The sequence below is a fragment of the Falco naumanni genome, chromosome 6, assembly GCF_017639655.2.
Source record: "Falco naumanni isolate bFalNau1 chromosome 6, bFalNau1.pat, whole genome shotgun sequence".
NCBI lineage: Eukaryota > Metazoa > Chordata > Aves > Falconiformes > Falconidae > Falco > Falco naumanni.
In genome coordinates this window covers 45532588-45556963 of record NC_054059.1, presented here as the reverse complement: position 1 = coordinate 45556963, position 24376 = coordinate 45532588, and the positions used below count along the sequence as shown (strand labels likewise).

Sequence of the window (24376 nt, the reverse complement as noted above, 5' to 3'; positions counted from 1 at the left end):
ATTTTTGCTACAGATGTTGCACATCAATGATGCCAGTAAATCAAACCTCAAGAAATTCTTGCACTGCCTACCATACAGTTTATCTACATGTAAAAACAGAAACTTAAGTTAAGAAGGAAATTTTTGCGAGCATGTCTTTCTACTTTTAGTGGAAAACAGCAGGGGAGCGGTATTTGGTGGCATTTCTTTAAAGCCATCCGAAGCTGGAAAACCCTCACATCCGCCAAAGAACAGACAGGCCCAAAGGATCAGCACCTGTTTGGGGCTGTGCATGGCATGGCCCTGCCACCAACTGACAGCCAAAGCCAGGGTCTTTGAGGACAACACAGACTTGGAGACGCCACCTACTCCGTGCACTTCAGCAACAGGAGCTGAAAGCTCCCAGGCTCCGTGCGCTTCCCTACCCCGCTTCTCCATTCACTGCACGCCCCTCAGTACCTTGTACGTAAGACTAACATTTGTCAGTGGTAGCAAAGCTCTGCCCTTGTGGGAAACAGCTCCATCGGGGCTCACAGCTGGGCTCCGAAGCACCCACCTACGCACTTGCAGAGCACTGACCCTGCTGTCAGGGGAGAGGGGTGTGGACAATACCTCCCACCACCGACAGCCAGCAACCCTCCAAACGGGAATGGCTGAGGCATACTTTATACGATCTGGTACTAGACGTGGTTTGTGATTGATTTCTTTCCTCCCCCGACGTCGGCGCAGAAGAGAGGGGTCTCTGAGCTGGCAGGAAGCCACGCGCTGGCACCAGCCCCCTCCCCGGCCCCGGGGGACGAAGCCATGGTGCGCTACCTGCGCTTCACCAGCTTCTCGGAAGCACCCAACTTACACCTGCAGCCGGCTCACGGGCAGCCTGCGGGGAACAGCACTACAGCCCGCAGCGTGGTACAGTAAGACGATACTTTGCTGACTGCGTGCAGAAGGGCAAAGACTGATGGTGAGAGCACTCGTGAGAACATGGTATGAAGGAAGGCTAAAAATAGAGAAGCATATTTAAGTTTTCTTTCCACTGTTTAACATCGCAGAGTAAGGTGATCATGACAGACTTCTCCCTGCACATTCCAGTTAGAGGCCTGCAAATAAGTTTAGTTAGCAGTGTTAACTTAAATTTTACCTATGGAAGAGAAGAGGAAGGAAAAAAAAAATTCATGTAGTTATTTCTGAGTGACAGATTTTTTTATAATCAACATGACTTCCTCACCTATATTATAGATATTAAAACACTGCCCCATTCACAGATTCTAAGGGCTGGAAGCAGTGACCCCTAGTAAGTCCTCTTGTCTTCATCCACATGCATGGAAAGCCACAGGGGGAGTACGTGTCAGCCAAAATTAGCAGTGAGGAATTCCTGAGTCCTAACACTATGCCTTACACCTCTAAAGCACACACTTTCTTTGGTTTAGGCTGCCTTTGAACAGTTGTACCTGTGCAGACATGAGCACAGGTGGGGTTGTATACAAACTCAGAAATTTCTAGGGCACGTCAATGTTAATGACATAACAGTCAGGAGATCTTGTCACAGGACTCCAAGTTGTCAGAATACAGCCAGTCCCAGGAACCAAACTGAAGCACTGGCCCACAGCTCCCTCTTGGGACTTGGGTGGAAGGAGGCACATGTCCGACAATGCCAGCTCCACCTGTCCAGGAGTTTACGTCCTTTCTTTTTGTCCAATGCCTGCTTTCTTCTCATGTTTTATTTTTGTTCCATGAGCCGTTTTAGCAGGAACGCTGCCTCTATGAAGCTCTCAGGAGGATCAAAACCTGCCACCAGCTGATCCAGCATTGAACTGCCAGCCTGCTTGTATGGACTGCTTTGATGGATTTTTGCCTTCTTTTCCAAAGTGAATTTTTGCTCTAACGAAACACAACCAAAGTTCAATAATATTCCCCTGTTCAACTGCTGGAATTTCATGCTAAAATCTCTCATCTTCAAAAGGCACCTTGGAAGGCAGGCTGTCAACTAAATCAAACTGTAATTTGATAGAGATGCACTAAAAGCACTCGAACTGAAACTGGGATTCAAGGATCGGACACAAACAAGTCCCCTAAACTATCCACCATCTGTAAAGACGATACGGGGAAACCACTGGGAACAGAAACTCACATGTAACCCCGCTTAGACACTTCAACACACTAACTTATTGAAGTTGTAACCCACTGATTAAAACTACGTCCCATGTTTATCTTCAGGCATCAGCCAGCAGCCACTGCTAAATCACAGCTACAGGAATTTTTCCCAGAAGCTGGTACTCAGAATTGCTGCTCAGAGGCGTAGTAAGAGGCAAGTTCAGAGAGCAGGTGGAGATCAAGGGATTATAAGAAATGCTATCAGTATATTTTACTGACATTTCATTTACGGGGCTATGCCAGGCCCCCATCTAACAGGCTTCCTAAAGTTAAGAGGAAACACAGAAGAAAAACTACAGTAATGAAGGCAGCCAAATGAAAACATTGAACAGTAACAATGAAGTAAGTGCTGTAAAGATTTCTAAATCTAAGTCTGCAACTGAGGCTTGAGATCATCAGTGTCTATCATCATCATTCAATAACCTGGCACTTTTAAAAAAAAATACCAGCTGAAAATGTTTAATCATTATAAGTTTTTCAAAAAATTAATCTCAAAGTTCATCAGGGCATCTATAAATTAATTCTCACAACACAGCATAGTTGGTCTGATTATAACCTTACTGAACTATAGTCAAAGCACAGAGAATTATTAAGTCATATTTAGCCTTTGAATGCGTGAATCACCCAGGAAACAAACCTGAGTCTTGTGCTGTAGATCCTTGCCCTGTTAAATAAACTTTCCTCAATTTGTAAGTCAAATGAATGTTAACATTTTTTAAAGGAGATCTTGACATACTTACAAATTAAATGAGACATTCCAAAAGAGAAGTGTTTATGTTAAAACACAGGAATGGAAACTGAAGGAGTCTGTTTTCCAAAGAATGAAAATGCAAACCCAACATAATGGAGAAAATCTACACCCATCCTAAACACGCATTTGTCTTAATCTTAGCAACCACACGATTTCCAGAGCCTTATGGATGGATTTTATTATTAATACATGAACAGCAATGAAATGGAGACTTAGAGCAGTGGGTGGTTTGCAAGTAAAAACTTTTTAGAAGTGTCTTATTTGCAAAACATTCTCATGAAACCACAAAAACCAGCAGCTACCTCCACACCTTAATCTGTGGGAGTGATGAAAGCAGAAAAGAGAGAGAGAGACTGCTATGTGTTTTATTAAACCGTCAGGTTTACAGGTCATGGATTACTGGAAGAACAATGTTAACTGACAAGTAATATTGAATAACAATGACGTAACAAATTTAAAAGTGGTCAAATATTTCCACGGACCAAAATGGAAATAGCCATAATAAGCAAATAAAATTCCAGAAACGATGGTCTGGCCAGTAAGACAGAAATTTGTTTGGCTTTAACATATCACTACCAAATTTTTATATTTCTTTACAGAAATTCCAATCATTCTGGAAAAAAAAAATATCAACTTATTAAAAAAATTAAATATTTAGCAAAAAAATTTGCAGTATAAGCTGCACTTCCTCTCTTCTGCCTCTCACCTCTCAGACCTACTCCTCCCAGTTTGTTGTCTACTCTCTGTAAACTTGCTGCTTTCCCAGAGCTGCTGCTCTGCTTCTTCATCAGCTGCCAGTAAGCAACAGCAAGCCGGAGGGCAGAGGTGAACAGATCTCCCTTTTGTTACTTTCTGAATTCCAGAAGGGCTTTATAAATCTCACCAACCAGGGACACAACCTCCCGCTCCCACCTCAGTACAGTCACAGGAGCAAAGTTTCACTCCCAGGGCCCCCTGCCCAGTACCAGCACTCTTAAATGGCATGCTCTGTATTTAACTACATCTTCCCCTTGTCTCCCTTCTCCCAAAAGAATAAAGCTTTCCTTTTTCAGAATTCAGAAAATTAACTTTCACCCTTTTATCCACATTCATTTGCATTTAGAAAACAGGTAGGAAGCTGCAGACAGCACTGCTGAATGATTTACATCTTGCTGCAAGAAAAAAAGAGGACAAGAGCTGTGGCAGCCTGTCTTTTTGGCAATTCTGCAGTTCTCTGGAAGATCAGCAGCCCTCCCTGCCATTTCTCTCCCACCCAGAGCTTCAGAAAAGCTCACTGTGCATTTATAGACAACTTATTTATTACCGCAGTACAAGTCATCCTTTTGTGCTGCCCAAACACAGAGATAAACCTTATAAAACACCCACAAAGTTATGGCGATATATTTGTGCTGCCAACATATGCAGTCCCAGCCATACAGGGAAGCTCTACAATCACCTGACAAAGACAGTCCTTGTCCCAACATGTTTCCACAACCTAGCTGTAAGATAAGAACTGGATGCAAAGTACAGGTGGAGAAAACACAAGGCAGCAATGACATTTTATTCAGTGTCTTTGAAATGCTAGGGTACATGCTGAATGAAAGAAATTTATGAATGTTACCAGCAGAAATAAGACTCAAGTAGTGACGATGCAGATAAGAAAAAACATGCATCAGTATATTTAACCCTGGCTTTGCATATTTCCTCTGAGGTTAGTTTACAAACAGCTCCCTGTTCATGACAAAACATAAGCAGTCACCTTTCACCACATAACATAGCTTGTCAGGTTACTTCTGGTTGTTCACAACAACATATTCCTGCTGCACAGCTATAAAACATCTTTCTCCAAAGCCCAGAATCCTGCTCACATGCCCAGAAAAACAAGGTTTGGGTTTTGTTTCTGCTTTTGTTTTGGTTTCATTAAAGGGTATATATGATGAGAAGCTTAAAGCATACACAACTGGCAGAGTACTTTTGTTCAAGATCTTGGAGTCTCAGAAACAACATAATCTAAAACTTTTTAAGACACAAACACAAACAACAGTTTGTGTATACTTCCATCACTTTAGGTTGTTTTGGGATGTTTAATATGGCTTACATCCAGGAAGCAAGAAGTCTGCAGGGAAAACTAACAGTTGTACTGCATCAGAAGTAAGAAGCCTGATTTATTTTGTGTATCTTTCAGGGTAGTGGGAACAGCTACGTGCACCTGTTGGGTAACATACCTAGTGATGTGTCTAGATAACTCCCATTTCAACAGCCTCCACGTGGATTATGGTCCTGATTTTTAAACAGCAACTCCAGAAGCAAAACAAAACACCAATGTTCTCCAATACAGCTGCTTCCAAAATTATTACAGACTTTTAAAGTGAAACATTTTTCTGCTCTAATTTATACTACTGTAACTCTGTTTAAATTCACAGGCTTTGAGAAGGCCTCTTCGGTAAGTACTGAGATCTTCAAGCACAATTTTGTTTCAGCTATCATATCTCAATACCACAGGAGAAAACTTCCCATGCTTTTAAGCCAAGTTTTCCCTAAGGAGGTCAGTTGGAATTTGACACAGCTCTTCCTTCATGGATGAAAAAACAAGCAGTGAGAAAGTTCATCAGCTCAAAAGCATAACAAATACTAATTGCAGTTAAACTTAATCACTGTCATGACCATTAGCACACATGCTGTTCTTTTTGACTAGAGACTGATCTTTTCTGAAAGCATAAGGATCAATCCCTAGCCAGAAAGGACAGCATGTGTGCTAATCTGCTTTTAACTGCTTCTTAAAGTCATAGCAAGATAAATTTTGAAGGAAGAATCTCACTCTGAATATCATTGTTTTTCTTTAAATCTAAATGGAATGTCTTTTCACTCCATATGGGACAGGTTCTGTAGCTGGCCCGAGAGGAGAGCCTGTTTCTAAATCATTGATCTGTTCATAAGGAAATTAAAAGTAAACTGCCTAAAAATCATGCTTCCATCACCTGCATTCTCTCTTTTGTGCTTAAGATTTAAGAAAAATAAATTGTGTATGTCAGCAGTCTTTGCCAAACAGACTAGATTTGCAAAACTGCAGTGCCTATACATGAAGCTGAGGCATTGCTCCATAGCTTTAAAGCCACTGATACAGTACACTAACTTCTGGTCTTTAATGCAGTGAAGAAAAATACTAATTGTGAAACCGCACATCACTGCTCCCTACACTGAGTGAAATCAAAGTGATGAAAAACCTCAGAAGAATGCCATCATTACAATCTCATGATTACAGCAGCACCATAAATTTCAGGATGCTTATACGGGAGAGATCAGCACATCCGCGTACCTGATAGTCATCTCAGTGACACTGAATAAACTTTCCATTGAAACACCCTGTGACGTTTCTAATCTACAAAATATTCAAAAAGAGCAGCTCTGGTAATTAAACCATTTATTTTTGGTGGGTGCTGGAATTCTGTACTGTGAAACAGAAGTACGCCTCTGGATTAACATCTGCATATGCAGCTTATGTCATCAATCTAAAGGTACTTTCCTCAGGCACATAGGTTAGCAGCCATAGAGAAAAAGGTTAAATAAGTTAATTATGCATAACTTGGGAACAAACATTATGGGATGCCTTAACTGTATTGGGATTCCAAGCTTTTGAACACAGAATGAATTAACTTTCTCTTAGGAGTTACGCTATCCAGCAACCCAGGGCACAAGCAGCTATGCTTTTACTACCACATTGCAAGAAGGGACAGTGCACACATGCAGTCTTCACAGTTGTCTTTTTAACTAATTGCCCAAGACGCAGAAAGAGACATCCTCTAACTGCAGGATTGGGAGGCAGGAAACTGGGAACAATAAAACTCTGATACTGACTTCCTCTCAGAAGGGCTTCCCTTAATCATTGGTGCCACAACAAGTATCTCCTGCAAACATCCCATGTTCCCCCTTACAAAGCTTCCCTTCACCCCCTACAAAGGGGTATATAACTTTGACAGACATGCTCACCTTGGGTGAAGTTTTCTATGCCAGAAACCTACCTCCTTGCTGAATTGTTTTAGATTTCAGCAGAAGCAGCCCCCCAGGCCTTTTTGAGAAAGAATGTCCTTTTTTGCTCGTGTTGAAAAATTTTGGTGACCTTTCCCCCTGAGAGGACAAGCACCCCCAGGCTGATTAGCAGGGACATGAACCATGCCCTCATCTCTCAAGGAGGGGCAGTAGCAGATTGGAGCATAATGGAGACTTTGTTTCCAAGAGCATGCCTTTTGCTGTCTTTGTGCAAGTCCCCCCATATTTGACCATGCTGGGGGGAGAAACCCCTCAAATATCCTCAACAGGAACTTTTAGCAATGGTCTTTTGCATGCTTCAGCTCAGACTTCATAAGGTCTTAACACACTTTCTCAGATGCTGCCAGTTACATCTGGTTCAGATCTGCTCCTATGAAGCAAGAGCAGGGAAAAGATTGTTCCTGTGTCTCAGTGACCCTCTGCAAACCTTATGCAGTGTGAAGAAGTAGTCTGTGCAGTTCCAGGGCAAAGGAGACACAAAGGAGTCCTACAGAAAGATGGGAAGCAAAGAACAGGAACAAAGCTCAATGGACACCAGCAGATGTAGGCTGAATGTTAGCAGAACTTAAGAGGGCAGAAAAATTAGGAATGGTGATGAAAAAGTTGCCAGGCCTGCCACGAGAATAGAGAAAGATCTGGAGTCAGCAGAAAATAAGAACATAAGAAAGCAAAAGACTAAAAAAAGGATAAATTACATGAGGAAACGAGACAATATGGACTGACAGGGGATGAGGATGGGATTTACTGAGAGAAGACTGGACAGATGGGTGGGAAGACCATAGGCTGAAGACTGCAGAGGAGAATGGGACTTTCTGGGTAAAAAACCTTGAAAGAGGAGTCTTAAGTATAAAAAGAGGGGCCGGGAACAAAAGATCTGGAGAGGAGATAAGATAGAACTAGTCCAGTAGGGATGGTTTAAAAAAATGTCACGTTTGGAATGAAAGGGTAGAGGAACTCATTCACATAAAAGAAGTCTCCAGATTTCAGATGGGGTTCAAGATTCATGAAGATTCATGTCTGCATCAAACATTTGTGAAATGTACTGACAACACATGGTTCACTCCTCTTTAGTTACTGTATAGATGCCAACAACTTTTTACTGATAGGGGTTCTTAGATGGCTGAGGTTCATGCAGTGGATCTAGATGTTCTCAATGGGCTGGTATCACTGTGAGAGCATATTTAATGTAACATGACAGATGCATGCACTATAACAGTGCGTTTGCATTATTCCTTCATTTTGCAAAGGTTAAACACTGGATGTCTTTTTCTATAGTTACAACCACTTGGACAGATTATTAATATGGGCTTCTGACTCCTATGAGCAAAACATTTTTATTATAAACACAGGGACAGCATTTTACTCAGAAAAAAAAAAGTTACTTCAGTAAGTGACTCTAATGGAAGTTTATGCCTATTCTAAAGAAATTACTACTTTAAAAAGTCAGGCTCGGTCTGAAGAGGAGCAGAACCCACAGAAGGTCTGCAAGTTCTGCCCTGGCCAGTACACCTGTCAGCATGACACAAGCAGGAAGCAGAAGTATCCGATTCCTCATCACAAACATGCCCAAAACACGTTTCAAGCTGTACTAATTCAAAATTTTAATTATGCTTAACAGATCATCTGATAAAACGTACCAAACAATGGAAAAGTTCACTCTATCTTTGTTACAAAGCTTGCCTGTGCAAGTATCACAGCAGCATGCCTCAAAACAGTCATAACTCAACTGTTCTTCCAGGCCACAGACAAAATGGCTGTACTGGCTAGAAAAGCAGTTGTTTTTAAAGTATATCCTAGGGCAAAGGGAGCCAAATAGTGCCTGTACGGCTTCCTCTCACTCATCTTAAGCCCATGAAATACTTCTTATCAGCAGTTTAAAAGAAGGCTGGAGAACCTCAGTGGGTGTCCAGTATCAGCTAAAGATCACACTAACTGCGTCCCGTGAAGTCAGTTTCTAACTTTGTCTACCAACTTGGTGCTGTTAAGAACAAAGACCACCCGGATACTCAAAATGCGATAGAAGTTATGCCTTTTTAGTTCATTTTTATTTATTTACTTATTAATGACCTAACAACATTAGGTCAATAAAGGCATGAAAAAGGGTGAAATTTTTTCCCCTCATTCACTCTGTAGTCTTTTATGTCAAGCATAACTCGGCATGCTCCAAGAATAATATAGGCTGAAAGGGCACTGCCAAAATCCTATGCTTGGCTAACTCTTAATGAGCTGACTTTGGATAAGATGAATAGTACCAGGATCCTACATGCAATTTCATACCATTCATGTTAATAGGTCATCTTTGTACAGCTGTGCATGTTCTTCACATTTGTGTACAGCTGATCCTGGAAACCAATTCCAGGCACACAAAGGACAAGAAGGTAATCAAGGATAGTCAGCATGGATTCACCAAGGGGAAGTTGAGCAGCCTGATAACCTTCTACGGTGAAATGACTGGCTTGGTAGATGAGTGGCGAGCAGTGGATATTGTCTACCTTGACTTCAGAAAGGCTTTTGACTCCTGTGAGATCCTCATAGTCAAGCTGATGAAGTATGGGTTGGATAAGTAGTTGACTGAAAACTGGCTGAATGGATGGGCTCTGAGGGTGGTCAAAGGCATAAAATCTTGTTGAAGGCTGGTAACTAGAGGCATACCCCAGGGTTTAATACTGTGTCCAGTCCTGTTTAACATATTCATTAATGATCTGGATGACAGAAAAGAGCGTGGATATATTAAAACCCAAAACCAATACAAACCAACAAAAAAATCCACCAACCAAAACAAAAAAAACCACAAACCCAAAAAATAGACAATCCTCCCAACCCCCCAAAAAACTAAATCCAAGCAAACACAAAATCTACCAAACCCCAGCAAAAAAAGCTTGACTGTGCATCACAGTCAAACGTACTTTGCTTTACACCAGAAGAGTTTTGACACATTCTCAGTTGTAGCTCTAGAACCTGTTTCAAAGTGCTGGAAACAACAATGAGAACATGTTGTTTTTAAGTTTGTTTCCATTGTCTACAAAGAAGGTAGCATCAGCTAATCCCCACTACCAGGGGACAAAAAGCAAGAGCAGATCTGTACTGACCCAGCTGGGGGTAGAGGGTGATTAAAACAGTACCTATTCATTTCTCCCTTTTTGTTCTTATGTCATCCTCCGTCTGACATCTCTTCAGCTTTTAGCTCTTTGCACCTCGGTTGCCCTGCTTCTCTTCCTCCCTTCCTCCCCCTGCCAAAAAAAACTCAACCCCAAAACCAAAAAAAAAACTCCTTACTATTTTTAGTCTGTGTACATAAACTGCTGTATTGCAGGTCAGCTGCAAAACTCGCTAGACAGCTCCAGTTCCAACCAGTTTCATACTCCCTTCAACCTTCCACTTCCTGGGTTTTCTCTCATTTCCTCATATTGTTTTCCCTCTAATGATTTTCTCTCTCCACATAGCACTGGTTCATTTGCCTATGCTTTCCTTCACCAGCTCCCACCTTCATGTATCTCTTCAGTTCCCACACACTTCTTGGGCAGCAGTTGTCCTTTGACCTTTCCCCAGCTCCCCTTTTCCATTCTCATCCCATTTCCTACCCAGCTGCCAAAATCTGACCCATGTTTATCTGGAAAATAAGGCAGATCAAGCTGCTTCCCTTCATCTTAGTCTGGCTCAGCACCAATCTTCTGGCTGCCAAACTGAATGGCCTCAAGTCACAGAGGCCCAGATAATCAAATCCTATAAGGCTACAGCACTCCTGCAGATGTCTGTGGAGCCTCCCCATCCTTCTCACAATCCCGTACCTTTCATTAGGTAAATCCCTGCAGCATTGCTCAGGTAACTTGCAGAGAAAGGAATCCTGACAGACATATAAATGGGCTCCTCTGTAACATGCTTCCAGTCACACGTCTTTCCCCTGAAACCCCTGAAACCCTGCTGCACAGGCAGAGGTAGCTGGTTCCCTACTGTCCTCACCATCTGGGAAGGAATTCCTTTGAAGCCCTTGGATCTTCACCTACACAAGAAAAAGCTCCACTGCCAACTACTCCATCTCTCAAATAGGCTAATGCCACGCAAAACTTTCAAGATTCATTGTTTATTAGGTGCTGCAGGAAAGACGCTTGCGTATTTCACAGGTAAATTCCCCCAGTTCTTTTATAACTTCAAGTGCATTTGCCTCATTTACTTTACATCTACTGTAGTGATGCTTAATGTATTTCTAGCAGGCATTTATTGACTTTCCTACTTGTAAGTGGAAAATCAGTTTCAAGATTTCAATGGTGGTTTCCAGTTTCTCAAGTTGTACAGTTTACTGCATCGCAGGATGAGCGAGGGCTAAAGTTTCCAAAACCACAGAGGTCATGCCTAGCGAGAGGTGACTACACACAGAAGCTGGCTTGCTTCTGTAGCATATGACAACCTCAAACACTCCAAACAAACTTACCCAACAGTTGAATGTAGTGAAACAGCACCAGCTACAGAAGCCTAAGAAGTCTTGCAGAAAAAGCCTCCTCTGTGAGAACTTTGGGAGCTGGGGCGAGGTGCTGGTGTTTAATCATGATGTGCATTTGTGTTATCAAAGCCTTAGCGTTTTTTCCCCGCTTATTGTTTCAGAGACCAGGCAGGTTGGAACTGCAGGTGAGAAGAGTGTCTCCAGCTGACTGATATTTCCTTTTGCAGATGACCTCATACAGCTACCTAAAGCTATGTATTCTATAAACAGCACATTATACATAAGCTTCCCAAGAAATCTTTCTTTGTGGGTTAGGTATGTAGGCTACAAACAATAGCCAAGGCACTTGACTGTCATCTTCAAAACCAAAAAAGAGTATCACACTGATGACACAGTAACAAGCACATGGAGTGAGCATAGCAATCCACGGAAGGACCCATCCGTATTTTATCCTGTACCAGAAAGGGGAAATGAAAGATGCTGTTATGCTATGGACTGGACAAAAACTTCACTGCTGCTAATAAATGCTACATCCATTTATTAGCACCACCAATTCTGAATTAGTATTAAAGAAAACATAATTCCTTCATATAACAATAGCTTTTTTCAGCAAATATACATGTCATATTCAATGCTACAGGCCAAGGACATTGCGCGAACAGACTGCAGCTGTGAGCCGCATGAAAGGGAAGAAGAAAAAGACAGGAAAGAACTCACAGGACTAGGATTTGAGGCAGGGGGAGGAATCAATAAGTAAAACCCTTCAGATACAGCATTTAAAGGGCAAACAAGCTGTCTGCCGTTTGCTTCTTGCTATATGTTGTAGGAAACAGAGCACTGTATTATTTTCGTAAATAAACATTACTGCAAAGATTTTACCACTCTGATCACTACTGTTGTCATCTGTAGGATTTTTTTCCTGTTATTTCTTCATGAACACATAGTAACAGCTTAGATTTATCTAATCAAATAAAAACTAGAAACACACAAGAACAATGATGTTACACTAATTTGTAAAGACTAGCAAATGCCAAATCCATTGTCAAGTCCATCTGTCCTGCTGTGAAATCAAACAATGGAAAAAATAGCATTATGGAACAGTTAACACCATCCTAACCAAGAATCCTACCTTGACAATGCTTTTTAGATCCTGCACATACATCCTCTCTGTCTCCAGAATCTCTTGGACAACTCTGTCTACGTAGAGGAGCTTGGGACTGGTGGGCTCTGTGACCAGGGACATGGCACAGTTTTTGCTCACTCCTTTTGGTTCTGCTTTTCTTGGCATGTTTAGCCTTTTTTCAAAGCTTTCCTCAGGATCCTCTTGCTCCGCAGGGGAGTTTTTGCGTGGCTTGCTGCTGGAAAATCGCCTGGCTGGGACCAGTTCTAGCTTGATGGCACCTGTTTCTTTATCCTGGTTGAACAAGCCCAAGTGGCTGTTTGAAACCAAGGTCATTCTGCTTCCAAAGGAGCAGTGGCTGTCCCTGGAGGAAGCAGAGGAGGAAGTGGAACTAAAGCTGACGGGACGGTCACTGTCTGACAGGTCCATGGTTTGTTTTTCACAGTAGCGAAAAGGTCTGTTCTCCTTGTGCAAATCTTCCCCTTTTGTCTTGGAGTCGAAGGCCTCCGTCACAGTTGGTAAAACATCGAGAGGTAAGTGGAAGTCATCTAAAAAAAATAGAAGAAGTGGGTTTACACTTGCTGCTCCATATAACACAAAACTTCATAATAGATACTTTTGTATACAAAACTGCCACAACTGTAACTAAAAGACAATCAAAACAAAGCAATTTGGGGGTCACTGTGGCTCTAATGCTTTTTAGGTGGTGGGGAGCCCCCACTGGGGGCTACAACATAGGCACCATATATCTCCTGCTTGCATATATGTCTCTGGCATGTCCTTGTGCCAGAGTGCTGGGCTTGGTGCTAGTGCATACACTGCCCAGGCTCAGCACAGGACAGAAATAAGACTCAAGGAATTTCCCTAAGGTTAAAAAAACTCTGTTGGGAGCAGTATCTACTGTCTCCAAGCTGAGCACTGACCCTGGTTTGGAGGCTTTGAAAAACTTAAGAATCACACAGTGATACCAGACAGTGTCTTTTGTTTTGAACACTGCAAGACCAACAGTCAAACAAAAAATAAAAGCAGTTATCAATTACCAGCTCTGTGGTTTGCACAAAAAGACTAAAACTGGAATGATTTCCCAATGAAAATACTGTAGCTTCTGAAAAGAAGAGTTCTCGCAGAAAAGAGTGATGCCAAATAATTCAGTTTTCTACTGGGAAAATAAGTTATTCTAAAACTGTTCAGTCTAAGCCAGAATACTACCTCCTGCTGAACTGACCCAAAGCTGTTTTTCAAAGCAGTGCAACAACAAAATAAGATGTCTGTCTTCCTGTCGGCATTTCAATTCTACTTTCTTTTTATCACTGAAATGCCCTGCAGGACACTGTCCACGATGCAATGCAGACTCCTCGCTGGCAAAGTTCTGTGTGAGATACACCACAAGACTCTGCAAAAGCAGCTGCAGGTAAATTCAATACTTCAAGGTTTCATTTCAGTAAGAAGTGTCCACCCAAAAAAATCTTGCCTCAATTTTTAGACTTTCAGAATGTCTGTCCTATGAAAAAGGGAAACTTGTGATAACTAAGGAAGAAAAGCAATCCTGAAGCTACCCACACAGTGGAAACTTAGTCCTTATTTTATTCTAGCAACAACCTCATTTTTCAAAAGTCATACCGGCAATTACAGCTCTAGACAGCAGTTTCAGTAAAGAAACCATAAAGCCAATAAGCTGCAAATCAAACCCGCCCAACCTTTAAGGTGGCCTTTCTTAAACAGAGGCAGACTTGCTAGGCTATGACAAGCAGAAACCTCCTGGACACCACTCTGGCTGCAGTTGGTCGTCGGGGCCGAGCGGGAGGTGGGGAATTTCATTCAAAGCAGAAAGCCACTCTCTCATGTTTCAAAATCAAACATTACGATTTATTTACAAATAAAAAATCCCAATCCAAAGCAAACAAACAAAAAAGAAAGTGCAGAGAAGAATGGAACATTTTATTTACTTGGCCTATCTTGAATGCATGTTTTTATTTGTACATGAGTGATTAATACTTCCATTTCAGTGATGATAGTACTTGCTTTCTGTTAAGGAGAAGTATTGCCCTCAAGGTAATGCATGGAATTAACACTGAGTAATTTGCTCATTACATGGGTCAGAAATTGGCCATTAGATTAAAATCCTCATTTGGCACCTCTGTACCCCTGGTTTTACCTTGAAGTCTGAAAATCTATAGCCCTTCTTTGTGCCAGGTTCTTCTGGTTTTGTAGCACAGAAGTGTATTTTCTTACCCTTCTTGAATAAACCACATCAAGTACAGACTCCAAAATAAAATATAAAGCGATAAACCAGGAAAATATTTAGAAATTAAGTATGCAGTGAAGTTCTCTTGTTTCTAAATGTGTATGGACAAAGATGTTTGCCTTCCTATTGCTTGTGATAAGAAAGTAAGCATTTTTGATAAGGAAGAATGTATTTTTGTTATCAGCTTTGGATCATTTTTCATGTTCCATTAGAAAGCACAATGTTATTATGCAGATGTAAACCCCCTCGAAAAATGGACAGGATAAACAGGATAACAGGGATACCCTTCCTCTAACTTACTCCAAGACATTTTACTAAAATTACATGACAAAGAAACACCTGATTAGCTGCATTTGGGGGTGGGGGGGGTGGGGGTGGGTTCCTGTGACATTCCATACTCCATGCTCTTTTCTTCCTGTTTCACTGAGATACAGTCTGCCTCTCAGATAAGCTGAAGGCATTAGTATGTAATATTTGCTTCACAAACATTGTCAGGCTCATTAATATAAAAAACAAAGAAAACACAGTTCAGGTCAATGAGATTGGAGTCAGAACAAATGTTAAAAGTCGTTTTTCTCAAGACATACTTGTAGCCAGGAACATTGAGAGATTTTAACATGTCTTACAAAACCAAAACGCCTTATTATCTTGTTTAATGGGCAATGTCATTTCTTACAAAAAAACCCCCAAGTATTAGTTGTAGTAGTTAAAATGGGCTTGCTCTTTAACACCTGTATTCCAACTGACTTTGGCAAACCCCAGGCACCTACTAGGCACAGCTAATTAATTGCATGTTATGGCTCAAGTTCCTCAATTTTTTTATGCGACTATTCCTGTATGTTTCTACATAAGTTATGCCAAGAAAACTATTTGCTACCTGAAAATCTTAGTCTGTTTTGTCCCCGAAGCCCCATCCTGATTGCTAGCCTGAAAAGTTAGGTTTTACTTCATTCTTACTCCTTTCCCAGCCAGATATAAATTGGTCTTTTGGCTTCTCTGTGGAGACTTTTTGCTTAAATTTTGCCCATCGCGTCTCCAACCAGTACAACACATTTCTCAGGGTCCAAGCAGATGGCACCGAAGCCCTGTGCTCCTGCAGAGCAGCACCTACAGAGCTGGTGAACCCCCCAGAAAGGCAGGAGACGTGGGACCAAGGATTTCAGCATGGCACAAAACCAGGAAGCAGTTTCCTTTCCTCAGCTGACAAGTCCTGTACCAAACACTTGGCACTCTACCTCTGGAAGTCAGGGCTTGGGGACAAGCCCTGGGCTTTGCCCAACCCTCCATTTCTGCCTCAGCTACAGGCTGTTACAAACCCATAGCCCTTCTCAGTAACACAGGATCTGTAAATCTTCCAAGGCTTCACAGGTTTATCTTCAGAAACCCCTCTGAGAGTAAGCAGCATCACCCTTACTGTTGAAATCAGGAACAGGTATTATAGATGATTTCTGCAGTCACAAGCCCTTTGGAAAAGGCACCAGCTGAATCCAATTCATTGCCACAACCACGTGCCCATCCCCTTTTGTCTTGTCAGGGTCTGCATTTGGATTTTCAGAGCTCTTTTCAGAGGTACGGTTTTACTGCCTAAGGTCTACACCAACTGCCCACCAAAAAATTCACAGGTGAATTAATGAGAGTGAGGGTAGAGGGGAACCAGCCTCCTCCAAGATGGCTCTCTGTGAGTTATAACTGACTACTCAGTGCCTTCACAAACCCTGTAACCTCTTACAAATTTCTATCTTAGACACAAACTTACTATAAAAAGCATGTTTATTTCTCCCGTACCCTGTGGGACTGATTTACAAGCCCCGTCCCCACCAGCCACCAATTTCAGCAGCAGCACCAGCAGGTAGGTGCATTCACCAACACTTGGGCTGCAAACAGCTGGTGTAATGGAAGGTACCCCCAGACCCCCCCAGCACCACACGCTCTGAGAAGGTCTTGCACACCCTGACCTACGCCTGGCCCGGTTCACTGCTTTTTTTGTTAGGCTTTCTTTTGTTTACTGAATCTTTTCAATGAATCACCAAAATAATATTAAGAACTTTTGTGAGTTGTGAATAACGGTATTTAACTCAGTCTGGGGAGGAAAAAAAAATAATCTTCAATTTGCATACTTTAATTAAGGAATAATAGTAATTACTTGTTAGTTCAGCACTGAAAGGAGGATAATTACTACTTGTCCCTACTCACAAGGAAACACACTCCCCAAACAAGGTCATTTTTTGTTTGTGCCTTTGCATGAATGCGGTGAGCCTCTCCCCTCCGCAGGCCCTGCAAACCTCCCCGCTCCCTCCCGCCCCCCCCGGATACACACACACTGGCAGGGCACAACCCCATAGCACTCCCCAGCAGGAACAACACCATGTCCCTACTCTACAGCTGTGCAAGGGCAAGAAACATCCACATTTCACCCCAACAGGCAACTCTAGCATTGGTTACAACTCTGAAGGCACATGCAAAGCAACTACTTTGGCATATCTCCTGTTTTCAGCGTGCAGTCACAAGTTCTCACCAAAAATGCATACACTTTTTCTATCACTTGCTTTTCTTTAACAAATACCTCCTTCCTGTAGCTATATTCATGGTAATGATAAAAATTCTTTTCCATTGTCTCTGCAGCTTTGGCTACTCTAGAATGTTAGCATACAATGAGAGATAAAGTGCTTTAAGTCAATTTCATATTTAAATACAAAGATTCCAAAGCCCTGTATAAATATAGGTATTTATTCCTCCAAGTTGTTTACCGTACATGACATTTCAAGACATACTGCATGACTAAAAACTCACAAGTCAATTTATATTCATAATTAGTATTGTTGTTGCCTTTCTCCTGGCATGAAAAGGAGCACCTCAGATGTTATCTACAAAGTCAACACTACCAGAAATTATAGGCTTCACATCCTCTGGAAGTTCAGCTACATAAAAGTGATGAGACTACAAGAAACCTTTCCTGTATTTTCCTTGATATTTTAATATTTCAAATTAAGTATTCATACTGTGGATACAGTTAAGCAAGACTGTTTAGAACAATTTCTACATTCAGCATCAAATTCAAATGCAGCACTGGAATTGAGAAACAAATGTTACACAGCTGCCTGTCTGAGAAAGATTAAAATACATTCAATACAAGAATCCCAACATGATCTTAAATACATTCCTCATATCCTCTGCTCTGAATGTTGTCCAGTTGAAGGTCAGCAGATTTTTAATTACTAGATTTTGCATATAAACACATAAAATTTCTAAAGCTAACGCCCTCTGTGAACAAAATCACATTAGAGAGTTACAATATTTGCAGGATTAGATCTCTAGTCTGAACTATCACAAACAATATGCTGCCATATACTTTAACTGAACTTTGAGCAACAGAGAATCCATTTATTAGAAAACTTACAAGGGAAAAAAGTCACCAACTAATGTGCCTCTCTCAAATTACTGCCCCCCCACCCCCCCCCTTCCATATTTAAAGCAGAATAGCCTCTGTCACAACCAAGCACACTAATGTCCGAGAACATTATTGCAAGAGAAAATCCTCTGCGACAGTATCTCACCACTGAGGAATGTCTCGGGCTTCCCGCACCCAGGATGAACAAGTCCTCTCTATTTTTCCAGTCCTTTCCAAACAGCCCACGACCTACCTGTGTGGCAGAAGCGAGGCACGGGCTCTGCCTTCAGCTGTTCCCGAATTACCTCATTGGGCGCTCAGGTAAAATGAGAAGCTCTTACTAGTCTGTACAGCTCCTTTGCCAGAAATATTGCATGAGTCAGCTTTTATCTATCAAAACTCTAAACACAAAGGCTTTACAGAAACCTGATTCACAACTTTCTCACCGCCTTTTTCCCAGCACACCGACAGTCTTCAGCATCGCTAAGAGCCTTAAATGAAACATGACATCATGCAATTCAGGGACAGGACAATGGGCATCACTGTGGGTAACTTTAAAATGCACACTTCACTGAGCAACACCCACTAATATCCATTTTTCCAGACACAACACTGTGAAAACATCAAATAGAGCCCCCACTTCCACAGCATTTATAATTTGCAGATTTGTCCTTGATTTGCAGACAATGCCGATAAGCATGTAAAGCAAATAAATCACCTGCTGGTATTGTGAAATTTTGTGTTTAATGTTAGAAACTCCCATGAACCTGTGAAGCAAAACTATGATCCTCAGCAATAGGATCATGCTGGATCCTATTCTGCTCTAACATAAACAGGAGCAGGGTTTTGCAGGGTGCTTGCAAAACTTCAGTGTTTTTTTAAAGAGGGAGAGGAAAGACATCTAGAAGAAAACGTGAAAACCAATCAAATGCTCTCTGCTAATTCACAATGAAGCAAACTAAAAGAAATTTAAAAATTAAAAAAAAAAAAGGAAAATAAAAAGAAAAAGAGGTATTTTTGCAGGGAAGGGGACAGTGAGAAGAGAAACAGAAGCAAAGAAGAAGAAACAGAGAAAAGGAGAAAAATTAATATAGACTGGTGCTAACTGATGGGAAAGATGAGGGCTCTCGGCCTGTGGAGGGGATGGTGGCATTTCTATCTCAGAGGTGAAAGGCAAAAGAAGTCAAAAGAGTTCCCAGCTGCTGGCACCACTTTCCAGGTGTGCTCTCAGCTGCGTGCTCAAACCTAGCCCCAAAGAGATACTCTATCTTTAGAATCATACTTGAAATTCACTCCTCCTCTCCTTGTATGTAATGTGGCCTCGGCTTCATTCCGAGTTTTCCTAAAGAGCATAATCCTTAAACAACACCTTTTAGCAGGAAACTGAAGGTAAAAAAAGGAAGTGAAGACAGCCTTGAAACCATTTGCAAAGCTGTGGAACACTTTGATCTGAACATCAGGGCTGTCGAGGTGAAAGTCCCTTTTACCCAGGCTAAAAGATCAGGTGTTTACAACCTGTTGCCATGCTACCATGTCTCAGATTGAGATGTGCCCTCTCACATATATTCTCTTCTAGGTTTTGAGGCTTTAACACTTACAATTAAAATATATACATACACATTCAGACTTGTCCTGGACACACTCATAGGCCCAGAATGGCCAACACTGGTCCCAACATCCTCAGTACATAGACGGTGAGGCACCCAGGTACTCAATCAAATAACCTGAATGCGGCCAATTTACCACACATTTGCTAAGCTCTACATTCACACATATTTCTGTCAGGAGATAGTAATTCACTCCTCTAGACCTCTGCTTCCTTACATATTGTGCCCACCTTGTCCACAGAGCTTTTATCACCTTTGTGTGAGCTTTTAACTAACTCCTGGGTGGACCTGTAGAGCATCAACCAGTCACAGGGCATTGCTTGGTCACTTCTGTGTAGTCCTATGACATAAAAATGATACCAGCAGCTTCATCATTTAGCAATGGCAAACCTCCTGAACTCTGAAGGCTCAAATCAAGTCCAGTGACTGACCCAGAGGCAGCCGGTGACAAAGACCTTCCCATGTCTGCTTCAGCAAGCTAAGTATAAGCAGGGGCTGCAGTGATGCAGCGTGAGCTTCAGCTGCTGGTCTAAGCTGGCACAGTGAGCTCTCATGAGCATTACTGTGGCAGGGGGAGAGGGCAACAGAGCCAAGGTCCTTACTCTGCTCTGCCTTGCTCTTTCATCTCCGCACATTTGCATTTGACCTTAGCTGTCCTTTACATCCCTACATACAGAACAGCAGGAGTATACCCCATACATGAGGATTTCCCCAGGAACAACACCTCACCCCCACATCACTTTAAATATGCATAGCACTGAAAGCTGTCAGTGCAGGAGAATAGAAACTCAAAAGCCTTCTGTTTTACTGTCTAATGTGCATCACCAATGAAACACTACACAGATGTGCCAGAAAAATAAAGCTTTTACCCCACTTCTCATTTTCTAGCATTTCATGTCTGTGTTCGGCTTTTATCTGCGCTATCTTTTAGGAGTTGCATCCCTTTCTCTGCCCCGTCTCCTGCTCCCTCCTGTTTTATGCAGTGCTGTAAGACCACATTATTAATGCATCACAGTTAAGAGTTGAGAAGGGCAACCTGTTTTTACTTTGCAACAAAGCTTCGATATTTCTAAACTTGAAAAATAAGTGGAGTTTATAGAGGTTAGGAATAATGTCATTAATTCTCAGCTGGCTAAGGATTTACTGAAGAAATAAGTTATCCTCAGCAAAATTAAAAAAAAAAACAACAACAAAACAACAAAAAAACCAACAAACCACTCAACCCATAACTCAGCCACAGGGTACATTCAGGCTTAAGGACACACTGACATCTTCACTGAAAGTGCAATGTAATGTATTAATAACTCTCTGCAATGCAGTAGCTATTTAATCCATACACAGTACTGCAGAGACACCTAACAAAAGGAACAAGCCATCACATGCTGCTGATGTACTGCAACACAAATAGAGCATATGGATCCAATGCTCCATTTACAGGCCTTTTAAAAGGATTATTTTCCATCTCCTTGTGAATTCTGAAGGCTTGCTTATCTTTTAAAAAAGATGGCCCAGTTCTATTTTATTCTATTCTAAATTGCAACAAATGAGAATTCAGTGAAGACACACAGATATAAATGTATACGGAGGAATAACACCTTAGACGATAATGCAAACAAAGCCTTCACATACTTTTCTGCCCATACTGGCATTTAGTGAAGAAGAGTAAACAGTAAGTATTCAACATTATGCTGCTTGAATGTTTTAGTATTTTTATGTTCAAACTTCAGTGCCGTGACCTGAATGAAAATCCACATGGCTTCTTCCTTTCCACCCACATACAGGATCAGGCCTTGCTGCTGGCACATTACTAGTGTCTTTCCACCCTATACTACATGACTGTAACCATGCTTGGACATCACATCTGGTTTCTACTTCTCTTGGACTAGTCTACTGCTCCAAGCAAATGTCCTGTCATGCCAACATCCTACTGCTAAGGCAAGTTTTCAACTTCATCTAGCCCAGCTAAAGTTACTGCTGAAGTTCACAACCTTTCAAAGCCCATTGCAGCACAAGCACACTGGAGGTCTTGGCTAGGCATCCCCAACACAGCATAAGACGGTTGTTGCTTCACAAAGAACATTGGGATGATTTTAAGATCAAAAAATGTTAACTGTCTCATAGCTAACAATGTAAAATGAGGCAAAATAAACTTTAGAGAGGGATGTGCAGTTTCAGTACAAGGAAACATAGCATCTAGGACTTATTCTTACTAGTTACAGTGAAAAACGTAATTGTGTGACCACAAAGTACAACTCCCCTCTTCCAAATTAACAAGAACTCTTAACTACAATATCTAGCACAGGATAGTTCTTTTAAACTAATTTTATCAGTCTATTGTTTGCTTCTGCCACTGAACATTCTGTTGGCTTCCAAACATTTCCAGTGAAAATACTGCCTGAAAAACACCCACATTTTGTAAAAGCCAGCTCTCTGTAATAGCTGATTTTATTAGATGCCAAATAGAAGTGAGTTTCAGAAGCTTTAAATAATTGATGTTTTTTTTAAGTCCAGCTAAATGATTTCTCCCATTTTCTTTTGAACTGGAGACACTTACTGGAACCTCCTCCACACCTCAGGAAGTTTAGCAACTAGAATTTTGAAACAGAACTGAAATAGTAACCCCATAATCAAACTAACAGATGTTTGCATTCACAATAATAATAAAAAAAAAATTCTTCTGGGTTTCCTCTCTTGAATAAAAATGGAAGCTGCAGAAAGCAGTATTCACGTTTACATCTTAGGGAGAAGAATCCTTAAATTCTACCCTGGCTGGAACTAAGACATATTTATGGTCTGGCTTCACCACAGACTGGCTCTGGCATTTGAAGTCATCAGGCATTTTCTTACGCCCACTCTGCTAAAAGGGAACATTAGGTGTTATTTTCAAGTTGGCATTACAACAGTAAGCTGACAGCTCCTTCAGAATCCCAGTTCTAATAGGAAGGTATTCAGTAACAGTTAAAGGAACTCAGGACATAATAAATGATTGCGGCATATTTTTTGCAGCATACAATAATTAGCATTTTGAAATCTCACAGCACTTTAAATGAAAATAAATAAAAAGAAACCAAGCAGGTGTTCAAGTTCAAAGGAATACAACATACCACAGCTCTTCTCACTATATTGCTTCTACACTTAAGTACAGTATTTTACATAAACGAGGTCAGGAAGACTAAGACTGCTAAATGGCAACAAAGCAACTGGTCACAGCAGAAAAATCAAGGTGTCTTACTGCTGCCACAACATCTGTAAAAATGCAGACAACCTAAATCTGCATTTTTTTGTTTTCTATTGATGATCCTGACTGTTGTTTACCTTGATTACCTTTCTACCCCTCCTTTCTCTTCCTTGTCATTAAGCTTTACTATACCTCTGTGAAAGCCACTCCAGTAGACCCGTGTCTGTGATGAAGTAGCTTCATAATGCTTCCAGAGTTGCTTTAAGGCCATTCTGCAGTGCGTGCTAATGCTTTCTACTACTTTTTAGCTGTCGTTTCATGAAGACAAACCATTAAGAACAACAAAATTCCTGTCTCCAACAGGCAATACTTTCCTTAGAGGTTTTGTACGCAAAACAGTGAAGCAGGAATTCAGATTATTTGAGATCACTGCAGTTTCAGTGTACAGAGCAGTGTAGCCTCTGCTCCCATGTACAGATGGTGTTAATGCCTGCAACACTTATCAACATATCAGTATTCAAGATTAAGTGTGCCAAGAGTCACACTTCAGAAGCCACAGGGCAAGAAGCAAACAGATTAGAGGCTTGGACTTGCTTGCAGTGAACATTTGGTGCATAATTCACAGCAACTGACTGACTGAGTCATAAGCCTTTCTCTGCACTTTCTTCTTATTAGAACAATAATGTGCTTAATTCAAACCAGAAAGACAAGAATTTTATTAAAGCTATATATATATTGCAGAGCCCCTATGCCTTCTTTACCAACAGTTACAGAAAAATAATCCTATGGACTTAAAAAGTATTAAAATTCTCTAACATTCCTATTCAGAGGTATTTTAATTGAATTTTATACACACATAACACCCAACAAAGAAAGTCAGTAGAAAGAGATCTTCAGATTTCTACTGACCCTGGGATTTATTATGCAATTTTTTGTCAATCTGGAGGGAAAAAAACCTTACAAATACAAACATGAGAAGGACATGAAATCTCATTGAAAAAACCGTACCACTAGATGTTTTACAGCAAGGTAGGAGAAATTTAAAACAGTCATGAAAAGACATCAGTTAACAACTGCCTCCTACTATCCTTCCATTTTTCTGACTTTTACAGTCAGTACCATATTAATTCTCTTTTGCAGCCTTCAAACACTTTTACACTGGCCAGTTTTCAGATTGCTTGTTAACTATAACAAACAACATCTAAATTCATCCCCGTGGCCCAAACAACTGCCAGTATTCAGTAAACAACTCGGGCTTTCTCAGCGTTTACATCAGAGACGGGGAAAACAGAAACTTAAACTCCTACTTAAATAGTGCTAGTACAGCTAAAGGAGTAATTTTTCTCAGATTTCTACCTCGCGCTGTATCTTCCTTCCAGACAGGGACATTCAATCCCATCATTTCTCTTGTTTGGGTTTTCCGCTTGCTTGTTTTCTGTGAGAAAGGGGTAGCAACCCCCTGCTTATTTAAATATTAGAGCTGGGACCCAAAT

At 41.2% G+C, this 24376-nt stretch overlaps 1 protein-coding gene across 3 annotated transcripts in view; it reads right to left on the bottom strand.

Annotated features, from left to right (window-relative positions):
• PLEKHG1 (pleckstrin homology and RhoGEF domain containing G1) overlaps positions 1–24376 on the bottom strand; it is a 136330-nt gene that overhangs the window by 37957 nt on the left and 73997 nt on the right. For 2 of the 3 annotated variants that reach the window (XM_040598324.1, XM_040598322.1), the window contains one exon: positions 12475–13013. In XM_040598324.1, the coding sequence (XP_040454258.1) occupies positions 12475–13013 (539 nt within the window). Of the gene's footprint in view, positions 1–12474; positions 13014–18264; positions 18334–24376 lie in introns of those variants that run through there. The other variant, XM_040598323.1, reaches the window with a different exon arrangement.